This window comes from Chamaea fasciata, unplaced genomic scaffold (assembly GCF_029207755.1).
Source record: "Chamaea fasciata isolate MVZ Bird 193981 ecotype frontalis unplaced genomic scaffold, bChaFas1.0.hap1 SCAF_10, whole genome shotgun sequence".
Taxonomy (NCBI): domain Eukaryota; kingdom Metazoa; phylum Chordata; class Aves; order Passeriformes; family Sylviidae; genus Chamaea; species Chamaea fasciata.
The window spans coordinates 24,921,711-24,933,618 of record NW_027094095.1 but is presented as its reverse complement, the minus strand read 5'-3'; the positions used below and the strand labels follow the sequence as shown (position 1 = coordinate 24,933,618).

The 11,908-nt window shown below is 49.3% G+C and overlaps 1 protein-coding gene across 1 annotated transcript in view; it reads left to right on the top strand.

Annotated features, from left to right (window-relative positions):
* The first annotated feature begins 2,901 nt into the window (after nucleotides 1–2,901).
* The window catches only part of LOC136294738 (metalloprotease TIKI2-like), a 268,794-nt gene continuing 259,787 nt past the window's right edge, over nucleotides 2,902–11,908 (top strand). Inside the window, exons 1-2 of the mRNA XM_066192779.1 lie at nucleotides 2,902–3,208; nucleotides 3,652–4,212. Of these exons, the coding sequence (XP_066048876.1) occupies nucleotides 3,101–3,208; nucleotides 3,652–4,212 (669 nt within the window). The 5' untranslated portion in view covers nucleotides 2,902–3,100. The remainder of the gene's footprint in view (nucleotides 3,209–3,651; nucleotides 4,213–11,908) is intronic.

The window sequence follows — 11,908 nt, the reverse complement described above, 5'->3', positions numbered from 1 at the left end:
GCTGTGTTTTCACAGCTAGACAGTTCTTGCAACATCAGGGCTGAGTTCAGGGAAACGGCTGGAAAACTTGCTATCCACACACACACACACACACACACACCTGCCTTTTGGCTCATGGAAGACGAGCACAGTGCCAAAGATGTTTGTTTATTCTTGCCCTGGGTGCTTTGATATGTATGCTATCGATGAGGGCAATCGCCTCCCTCACAGCACAGCACCCGGCACTGAGCAAGGCCTCACATCCTCACAGACCTCCCAGGCGTCTTCTCCAGGGCGTGAGATTCTGGGTCACGTCACTTCTGATGTCCCTACCAGCCTCCTTACAAGGCCCCTCTGTTCTTTCATGGCTTTGGAAGAGCTTTGGGAAGGAGCCAGAGAAAGGGTAGACGACCAAGTCAAAGCCACTAAGCCAGGCAAGTGCAGCCATGTCACTTTGGAAGTGGCACTTGCTGAATGCAAGGAGAGTTTGATCCAGGTGGAGCAAATGCAGCTCCCTGTTAGAGTGTCATGACAGCATCAAGCCTGTAGCTTTGAAATGGTTTGTGGCAGCTTACAGAAAAGCAACAGGATCTTGTGTTGTGACTCAACCCTTGTTGTGTGACATCTGCTGGGACATGGACTGCACAACTTTCCTGCTCTGGACCTTCAATTCAGGTCTGGGCACAGCCAGCTACAGTGACAAGTCAGCACCCTGCACAGTTGGGGTGGGTGGGCTGGGAGTGTGTGCTGAGGCACACTTGGGAGAAAGGTGGGGCTGCTGCAGAGAGAAAGATGCTGTAGGCACTTGAAGCCAGGCCCTGCCCTCCCCATCCTTTTGGGATTGTGCCATCACAGCAGCAATGCCAGGGAAGTGAGTTGGTGGGGAGGGCACATGAGCATTTACTGCCTACAAAGAAACACACACAGACATGCTGCCACATCCCAACAGCACAGAGCCACAGGTGACTCCAGGCCACCAGCACCCAGCGTGGCCATGACTCGGTTGTCTCACCAGAGTGTCCTGTGCTGCAGAGATGGAATATCCTGTGTGCTAAAAAACCTTCTACCTCTCTTTCCTCCTCTATTTTTCCCTTCTCTGAACCATACCTCTCAGGGGGTAATCAGAAAATGGAATATTTATTTGAAATATTAAAGAAATAGAAACACAATGAGGAAAAACCAGTCCCTCACTCCACCCGGTTTTTACCCATGTGGGAGATCTGGGAGGAGAGAGAAGAGGATGAGTGGCATCACTTAGAAAGGAGCTGCTGGTTCCGACACTGTGGTGAGGAGGACACTCTCCTGCCAGGAGCAGCGTGCAGGGGATGCACACACAGCGGTTCCAAAGTGCCTTTCAGCAGCCTGTGTGGCTGCTTTGGGCCATCAGTCACCACAGCAACCGGTGTCCCTCACAGTCTCCACGGGACTTTCAGGAAACCACGTTTAGACCCAGGTGGGCCTGAGTCTGTCACTGTCCTTGGCAAAATTCTGCTGGCTCCGTGCATCATAATAGTAATGACTGCATTTCATCATCTAAATTTTGGTCGTTTTGATCACTGTCAATACCGTGAGGAACCTCTCAGTTTTGGACAGGGTTTGCAATCGGGGAGGTGATGGGAAAGCCAGGATACAGATCGGCTCTGCTGCACACAGCAGGATCAGGGCGATACCCGGGGCTGGCAGTGTCCTGCAGGGAGCGTGGGCTACGCCCGGCACCCTGACTCCCATCGCTGCCCAGAATGGATCTGGAGAGGCAGGAGTTCTCGCATGTGATGGTGACAGGCACTGTCAGCCTGTCCTCTGCTCTGAAACCCTTGAAACACACGGTAAGTGGTGTTTAAAGAGTTGGAGCTGCTGAACTCAAACGCCTTCTGCAACGACCTCCACAGAGGACTCCAGACCCTCAGGGACCCTGGAAGTGCTCCCGTCACCAAGAATCACCTCAGGTCGTGTTGCTGAGGCTTTCCGGTCCAAGTGGAAGCCGGATCGCTAACGGTGCATGTTAGAAAACTACACAAGTTTCCTTCCTTCCATCCTCCAGGGAAGCTGAGGGAGCGGGGCTCCCGGGGAGGACAGCTGACGAACGGGGAACGGTGCTGCCCGCGCCGTGCAGGGGCCACGTCCTTGTCCTGCCCTCCCCGCCGGGCTCGGAGGGGCCGGGGAGAGCCGGACATGTCCCGACGGCGCGGGTCAGCGCAGCCGGTGAGGGCTCAGCGGGGGCGCCCCAGGGCATCCCCCGGCTGCCCATGGTTCCTGCCCGTGACAAGCCCCGTCGGACTGACTCTGCCAACTGATTGAGTCTGGGGAAGTCCGAACTTCTCGCTCTGGCGCTGTTGGTGTTTAAGGCGCGGGACGCGCCGCGCAGGTGCCGCGGGACGGGCGGGCCACGGGGAAGCGCCGCCGCCCCTGAGCCGCAGCCGGGGCGCCATCGCCCCCTGGCGGCGGCCGCTGGCGGCGGGAGGCGCGGGCGGGCCGGGGCGGCTGCGCGGAACTTTCCGCCGGCGCGCGGGTCCGGCCTCCGGAGCGGGGAGCGCGGAGCGGGGCCGGGGTGCGGGGACCGCCGCCGCCCCGCCGAGCACCGCCCGCCTTCCGCAAGGCGCCGCGGGACCCCCTTCTCGACCGCCGAATTAAAGGAAAAAAAAAAGTCCAAAAAAATCGTAGTTTTAAACTTTTTTACTTTCTGGCTGCTCTCCCCCACTTCCCCCCTCTTCTCTCCCCCCCCCCCCCCCCTCCGCCCCTCTCCTCCCAACCTCCTCCCGAAGCGGCGGGGCGGGAAGGAGCGTCTCCGGTCTGCAACACCAAAGCATGGCGGAGGCTGGCGATGAGAACCGTCCTCCCCAAAGCATCCAGCGCCTCTGACAAGCCCGGAGCCAGAGGGGGTGGGGGTGGGAAAGGGCGGGAGGGGGGAGAGCATGGGAGGGAGGGGGCAGCCAGTCCTTCCCCCTGCACTTGTCAGATGCAGATGGGACTGGCAAAGTTTGTTTGAATTAAAAAAAAAAAAAAAAAACAAGGCTAAAAAAAAAAAAAGGGGAAGAGCAGGAGGAGGGGGAGGAAAAAAAAAGATCTTAGAAATCCAAAAAGGCTCATCTGGGAAGGAGAGAGGAGATCGAGAGGAAGCGGGATGCAACTCAACCTGACGCTGATCTGCTTCGTCTTCGGGGGGTTCCTGCCCGACGCCGCGGCCCGGCGGGAGCAGATGGACACGGGGCAGTGCGAGCTGCCCCGCTCGGTGAGCCGGGCCGGGCCGGGCCGGGGGCGCGCCGGCCCGCGGGGGATGCGCGCGTGTCCGCGGGGCGCGCGGGGGCCGCGGGGCCGGAGCGGGTCGGGGGCGCGCGGAGGGACACCCCCCCCCCCCCGGCCCGCGCACGCGGGCGCGCGTGGCCCCTCAGGTGTGGCGGCGCTGCCCCGCGCGTCCCCCGCGGAGGGGCCCGGGGCTGGAGCGGGGCTGGAGCGATGCGGGGCCGAGCGGGGTTCACGGCGGGACCCGGCCCCACGCGGGCCTCGTGGCGCCCGTGGGCTTGGCTTGCTGCGAGCCCGCGTGGGGCTGGTGCGAGGAGAGGGGGAAGCGGGACCGCCGCTCCTGCTGCCCTGCGGGCAGCCCCGGGGGTGGCATCGCTGTCTCTTGCCTTTGTGCCCCTCCATCACTGAGCAGCCCCTGTGTCTTCCCCGCAGCAAGGAGAGCTCAACTCCTTCCTCTGGACCATTCGCCGTGACCCCCCCGCTTATCTCTTCGGCACCATCCACGTGCCCTACACGCGAGTTTGGGACTTCATCCCCGACAACTCCAAGGCCGCCTTCCACGCCAGCTCCAGCGTCTACTTCGAGCTGGACCTCACGGACCCGTACACCATCTCGGGGCTGGCCAGCTGCCAGATGCTGCCCCACGGGGAGAACCTGCAGGACGTGCTGCCCCGGGAGCTGTACCGCCGCCTCAAACGGCACCTGGACTACATCAAGCTGATGCTGCCGCACTGGATGACCCCGGACCAGCGGGGCAAAGGGCTCTATGCCGACTACCTCTTCAACGCCATCGCCGGGAACTGGGAGCGCAAGAGGCCCGTCTGGGTGATGCTGATGGTGAACTCCTTGACGGAGACTGACATCCGCTCCAGAGGGGTGCCGGTGCTCGATCTCTACCTGGCCCAGGAGGCCGAGAGGATGAAGAAGAAGACGGGGGCGGTGGAGCGGGTGGAGGAGCAATGTCACCCGCTGAACGGGCTCAACTTCTCGCAGGTAAGGAGGCTTCTGGGCCTCGTGTCTTATCCCAGGATGTGGGGGCCGTTCTCCTTGCACTTCCATCAGCTGATGGGGGTGAACCCCAAGCCTGTGGCAGCGGGGTGGTCACTCACGGGCCTCAGCAGCTTTTGTGTTGGGCTGCCTGTTCTCTGTCACGCCGATCCGTGCTGCCTGCAGAAACCCCGTGATGTGCGTGGTGAGCCCTGCGTGTGTATCATGTGTATAATTTGTTTGAGAGGCAAATGTCCGGGGTGTGAATATGTGTATCTGCTCGCTTGCCACTTGTGAGGGAAACTTCCATGCTTCCGATTCTGCCCTGGAGCTGGGTAAAAAGTGATTTTTTTTTTGTTTGTTTGTTTGTTTTGAAGTAAAGCAGCTCTGTGGTACTTGTCAGGAAGAGGATGAAACATGAACAATGAAAATAGAAATTTCGACATTGTTCAAATTGATTTAAGTACATGCAAACTGTCAGTCGTCTTTCTAGTGGTCACTCCGGGTCAAAACAAAGGGCTCATGTTGCTCATGTACTGGGGGTAATTAGGTGTGCAATATGCATGGGTTTATTTCATGTTAGAGCAGGTAAATTTCAGTAAAGAGAAAAGGATGTCGGTTAAGAAACAAAAGTTATTGGTGTAACTGGACTCCAGAATTCTTTCAATGGATTTAGCTTTAAACAACCAAATACTAAGCCATGAGATCTATTTCATTTCAGTGGATTAATCAGGAACACAGTAACAGCTATTGACTTTACTTTGTGGAACTGTTTATGTGAAATGAGATTTACTAGAAATTGAGGAAATGAATGTGTGTGGAAGAAAACAAATAATCCAGGAGAGATTTAAGATGGTGTCAGTTACTGCTATGATATTTCATTTTTAACCTGCTTTTTGTCATTAATTTTGGATCAGTCTATTTCCAGCCTTATCTTACTGTCCTACTTTGACCAAAAAAATTCTTGGTGATGTGGGAATAAGGATTAAAGGACTAATCTTCGGTGTGATTAAAATGTCCTTAGAGTGCCTTCACCCCCTGCTCCCCTGAAGTCCAGTAGGAACTATTTGAAGGGAGAAAAGTCTGGCTTTCACTAACATGTGGTTCATCCAATATTTCAGCTAGGAGTTTTAACTCTGCATACAGCCTTCAGAGAAGATCTGTTGCATACACTTTTGAATGTATTTTCTTGTTTATCAACAAAAATAATTGAAAGGAAGCTCCTCAGGACCTTTGCATTATTTTACACACATCCAAATCAAGGAATTCATTTTACACTGTTCTTTCTGAAAGGTTTAAGTGCCTGTCCACTCTGTTGAGCCCCTTCTTTAAGGTGAGGTAAAAATAATTAACCATTCCAGACATCCTATAGTGTTTGGTTGTATTAGGTCAAAAATGGCAGTTAGAATCAAACACATGAAAGCACTTGGTTAAAATTGTACCACTTGGAAGCCTTTTAAATGTGAATCATACCATTTTTTTTCTTTTTAGAGAGTGAGCAACAGAGAAAGGAAAAAGGATAGAGTAAAAAACTCACCGCTGGTCTTAACCATAATTGTTTCTCTGTCCAAGTTTTAAATAGAAACAAAAAATTTCCCATTCATTTTGCTCCAAAAATAATCTAAAAAAGAACAGTAAAGGTATTACTGCTATTGGCAAGCAAAGGACAGTCATCTATGCAGAACAGTTGTGCTGATTAAAAGAATACATTCCATTTTAATTGTTACAGAGAATTGACAAAGTTGCTGAAATAGATCAGTGTTCAGGAGGAATTTTCCTAGATTGAAGCTTTTTCTGGGAACAAGGCCACCAGAACAACAGGAGACAAAATGAAACAAAACAAACCAGATATTTATTTTCTTGCTTCCTCTAGATTTCCATGCATCCTGACACCTGGCTAGTTGTTTAACAATAGTAATTTGTAATGTTATCACATCGTCTGGCAGTCCTACTGCTTGGTGTATTACAGTGCTAATTTAGTAGAGTGGATTACTATTGCAAGGTTTCACCTCCCAGTTCCAGGTCTTGGAGCCTTCCTTAAGCAACACATAATTAAAACACACTAAAATGGAAATCAGAAATTGAGCAGCTTTTGTCTCGCAGGATGTTTGCGCAGTTTGATGAGAACATCTGTGATAAATTACAGTCCCAAATCTGCTAAGGGCATCAGCGGTTTTTTACCTGTTTTCAGCATTACTATTACAGGAACACTGCACATTATTTCTGCATTCAGAATTCAGGTTATAGGACTGTGCCTTGCTGAATCATGTCAGTGCTTTTGTTTCCCACGTCCCCAAAGTCCAGTATTTTTGCCCCAAGCAAATTAAAAAAAAAAGACAAAAAAAAAAGCTTTTTTTCCCTACTTCTTCTCCTCAAAGGCAGCTTTGTGCTACTGCAAATATTTAATCTGACTACATACACCAAATCTGTTAATCTGATACTGTGAGGAGGAGGAAATCTAGGAGTGGTCCCGGTGTGGTACTTGGTTTTGATCTGCTCTGAAAGAAAATGGATACACTTGCATTTTTGACCAGGAACGATCTTTGAAACATTCTGTGCGTGGCTTTGAAATGTTGATTGTCTTAGCCGGATGAAAAGATTAAGGTGGTTCATATAATTAGCTGCTTCCTGGAGAGCCAGCTCCTGCAGGTAGGGCAGGGAGCATTGTTTTCTATTGTAAACCCTGAAACTTTGTAGTTTGATGCTCTGCTCCTCCTGAAACCCTTGCAGTGTTTCCTGCTGCTTTTCCACATCACTCCCATCCTTCTGCCTCCTGCTGACCAGCCGCTCTCCTGCTTGGATCCTGGGAGGAAGTATTATCCCACCTCCTGCGACTCTGGCAGCTGCTGGTCACTCAAAGTCCAGGCCCTGGGGATGGCAGAGCTGGTGTCAAGGTGTCTGAATCCCAGCAGAAGGCAGTGTTGACAGCCTGGATGCAGGGGCATTCATAGCAGCTTTGGGTCAGGTTGAAGTTTTACTGCTCCTTGGTATTTGAAGTTTCAGGGTTTTCATGGAAGGTGGGACAGGAGGAGCTGAGGCAAGTGAAGAAGAGGAAGCAGACAAGTCTGTCTGACAGCACTGATGTTTATGTAGAGTGGCCAGAAAAGGGCAAAATCAAGTTGGCCGGGGCCGAGAACTGGTGAGGGGCAGGTGACATTTCAGGCCTTCTTGTGGAATCCTGGCAGAGGCACTGCAGCCACTACAGGCTGTGAGGACTCATCCATGTGTCCTCTGAGGGCCAGCTGGGAATAGGGCTAAGCTTTCTGTCTTCTTTGGGACCCTCATGTGGCTTTATGATGGGAAGCTTTCCCCAGGCTGTTGTTGGAGTAAGGAGAATTGTGGTGGTGGCTCCTGCAGCTGCTCAGGTCTGTTGCATCCTCCTTGATGGCCCAGGGCTGTCGTGGGACGCCCATCACCCTGGAGTGATTGCAGTGTGTCCCCACTGAAGGTCTGTACAGTCAGCAAGGGGAAGGTCTTACTCCTCTACCCAGACTGCTGTTCCCTGGGGAGGTGGGTGGCATCTCTTGCTTGTTTTTGATCCTGTTTCTCAGCAGGATCCCCAGTCCCAGTGTTCATAGCCCTTCCTCCACATTAGAACTAAAATCCCTTTCCCATCCCATCCTGAGCTTGCTCTCCTCAGGGACAGTCTGCATTCAGCTCATTGCATCCTAAGGTTTGTAGGGGAAATTTTGTGTAGGGTCCAGCTTCATGCCAGCCTGTTGGTAAGGAAGCTGTCAGGCCGATGGGGAGCTGCCAGCACTCCCTTTTCTCCCCTTTGGCTGTTTGGGAAGCCGTGACTCTGGTCTCCTCTGGCTGGTATCATTTCCAACTGCAGGGGGAGATGTTAAATATCAAACCAGTGTTGATTGGATCAGAGACTGCCTCAAAGAAAGAAACCTCAGACTGTGCCAGATTAAACTTCACACTTCACCATTCTCCACCTTTCATTTCTTTGCCGCCTCGTTCCCTGCACAAATAAACCTCATCTCCCCGCTTTCTACCAATGAGACATCATTCATGGGGCAGGAATGACTTTGTTAACAAAATCAGTCTTCATTTCCCAGGTCCTGCTGTTCCATCAAACCCTGGGACATGGCAGCTTTGATTACTCTGGTGATAGGATTAGAGGGGGGAACAAGTGCTGGTTAATAAAAGGCCGATGGGTGGTCCATCATGTTTGGTCACTGACAGCTCTGTAGCCTCGAAGCTGGACCTGCAGTGGCAAAACAGTGATATATACAGTAATATATAGGCAGGGCCACATCCTCTCTTCGATCTGCCCTGTCCCCTTGAAAAACTAAACATTTCTGTGATCACAAAGCTGGGATTCTCCAAGCTGAAAGGACCAGTGTAACTGACCTCAAGAGAAATTTACTTGTTTGTCCTGATGAAAGATCCAGGCTCAAAGTTTTCTGAACTGAATTAAAGGGCTCAGTTTCAGAGCTAGCTGGCTTTTGATAGTCTGTACAGTTTATATGAGGGAGTATTACTGATTTTTTTTTTAATTTTTGAAATAAAAGTGGGTTTTGCCTAGTAAAAATGTCACCTTCTTGCTTTTATAGAATTTCAGATTTCGTGAAGAGAGCAGGAGTCATCAAAAACAGCATTACCTGTTTTGACTGCTCAATGTTCTTTAAAGAAATGTTGTTAAAGGGTTTGATTTCACATAGCTATACATAGTGCACATAGTTTGCAGCTTGCTGGCTTTTGTTAAACTATCACTCCCTTCACCTCCTTATGCCCCAGGGTAAAAAAAATTCTCCCAGCAAAATTAACTTTGGGGTAGAAATTCATACAGCAAAAATAGAAATCCTTCCATTTTATTCCCTTTAAATACTAGTGGGAGCTGCTTTATGTGAGGGCTTTATGCCCCCTGTCTTCACCTGGGGAACTGTTGAAGACGAAACCATGCAAGTAGTAAAAGTACAGTAGTGGCAGTAACACCGTAAAGGATCAGCAGCTGAGGTCTTATAGGTGTACCCACCTGTAGGTGTTGCTCTGTACAGCCAGTGGCTTTGTGCTGCTGCCCCACAGCCCCTTGGAAGGCTCACCCAGGCATTTGATGCCTGTTAAGAAAACAGCCAGTCACTAATGATGGCTCGAGAGGCAGCTGGCAATTAATCTGTTTTATTTATTGTGTATATAACTGCCTGAAGTGTTTGTACAACAGGTCAGATATGAGCCCTTCCTTTCCCTCTGATCCTTCAGCCCTCCCCTGGTAACATCCAAGCCCAAGGCAGGTGTACCTGCCTCCCACAAGCGCGTCTGGAGGATTCCACTGGTTGATTTGTTTGCAAATTTATGGGTGCTGCCTGTGATTGGTATTAGGTAGGAATTACATCTTTGTAAGATGGGCCTTGAAAGGGAAAAATCCCCAGAAAACAGTCTGACAGACACTCAAGGGAGTCCCTACTGTACCTGAGGCAGCTTGACTTTAGCAGTGTATAGAAGTCAAACAGCAGAATTGTGCCATTTGTTCCTGTGTGTCTTTGCCACCTCAGAGCTGCCAACCCAGTAGGTACAAAAACCCCTGTTTAGTAAATGGTATTTTCACGGTGATGATTTTCAGTCTGTTTGTTTTTTTGCTGTCACTTTGTGATGCTGGTGCAGCAGCAGTCAGGATCCTCCTCCAGGCTGAGATTTCTTTGCTTATAAACAATGAACCATTGACCTTAAAAACCTCAACTTCAAGTATAGTGCAAGCTACAGTCCTCAGAAAGTCTTTAACAGCCTCCCCTCAGCTCCCTAGTGAGTAGCAATCCATGTTATAAAGCCAGCCCACATCATTTGGGCGAGTCAGAGGTTCCTGGATTGCAAAGGCCAGGAATGATCTTAAGCGAGGGCACTCATTCACCTTGCACTCCTGCAGAGAGGAGATCAGTGGCAGGGCTGCTGGCAAAGCATATTTAGGGACTTCAGAGGGGCATACTGTAAAATAACAGGTTTCCCCTATGCTAGGCTTTACACTGCAAACCCTTATTAAGCTTTTCACTGTCATTAGGAGTTGATGAGACAGGTAAAAGGCAGAAGAAATCACAGTGTTACTGCTTGAGCCAAGTGAACTTGGTGTGATTTCTTTCATCTTTTGGTCTTATTAGCGAGGTTCCCTGCCTGCTTGGATGAATGACTGTGAGCTGACATCCTCAGAGCACAATGTTTTGGTTGTAGTACAAAAAGTGAGATTTTCAGTAATGGCTGGTATTTTAGAAACTTTATTGTTTTTAACTTACAAGGGTTGGTGTTAGAAGAACTCCATATTGCAGGAAAACATATTTGCCTTGTGTTATCGCACTTCCCCAAATCCCTCTTCCTAGCAGACAATTAGTACAGATGCTCAATGCCTCTATACTTAAAATCTACAGAAAGCACTGTGGATTGATGACAAAATTTCAGTATCTTTGTGAAGCTCTCAATTTTTTCTAGGTTGCAATTACTAAGACTTTTTTTTCTGAACATTGTAACAATTTTTGACCTTAATACTCCTTCTGTAACCCCAAAAGCATTATAGTTTCCAGCTTGCTTGAGGCACCAGAAATTAAACTGGTACCTGCAGAGCTTAAAAGCGCAGATATCTGTGTTTGAACTTAATATCTCAGTTCTTGGGCTGGAACTGGAGCAAGACTATGCCCTCTGCAGAGTGGAAACAGACATGCAACTAACCTGTAAGACTGGTTGTATCCATCGCAACAGCTGGTAGTTATGGTGTCTCAACACCTCCATGAATTCCCTTTTTCTGGTGGTTGAGAGAACAGTACAGCTACCTTGTGTTATTGTTACTGTTTATTGGATCTAATTGTCATTTGAAGGCACAGAGAATGAAAGTGACCTGGTTAATACCTCTCAGAAGCTCAAGAAGGAATTCACTCATGTCTGCTGCTTTTATCACTAGTTATTCCAACAGTGTCCTCACATTTGGATTTCCAATATTTTAGAGCTTCTGGTGCAAGTCATTTCAGGACTTCTAGCACAAGATAAATGAAAGTTGGTAAAAACTGTAAATTAAACCCATGTGCTCAGCATTTAAAAATGGATGTCGTATGACTTGAGAGGCTCATTAGCAAAAGTATTTTTAGTTTGAATGAGATCAAAGACCCAAGATTTTCCACTCTGAAGGTCATTTAGCATAGTCCTGGACACCCCATTTCTCATCATACATAAACTCCCATAGGCCAGTCATACCTAAAGAAATCATCATCATCCCTGAAATATTGTAATTAGGTTTATTATCAGCGGACCACTGCTGATCACCTCTGTCCAGGCACTGCAACAATGCTGAGGGGTTGAAGAGTGTTGCAGATGTGAAAAGCGAGTTTTATTACTGACTTCCTCAAAATCAGGGTTGTAGCCCATGCTGGTGGGTAGCAGTGTTAAAAGTAACAGACCAAATCCTGTATGTTGTACCTATTCCAGAGAGTCCCTTGAAGCCAGGGAAAACACTGAACCATTCCCAGAAACTCCTAGTAGCACGCAGAGAAAGGATTGTAAAAAAAGAAAAAGAAACTAATCTGATTTCTTCTTTTTCTAGGCTCAGTTAGTGTGGAAGTTATGAAGCTTTCCACATGAATTCCAGTCCAGAGGTTCTTCATGCTTGGGTATCCGTGCAAAATAGGAGTTAGTGAGGACAGAGCAAAAAGCTAGGAATTCAGTCATAGGCAGCATGTTAGCTGTATCAGCATAATTAAGAAAATAACAACAAATGCTT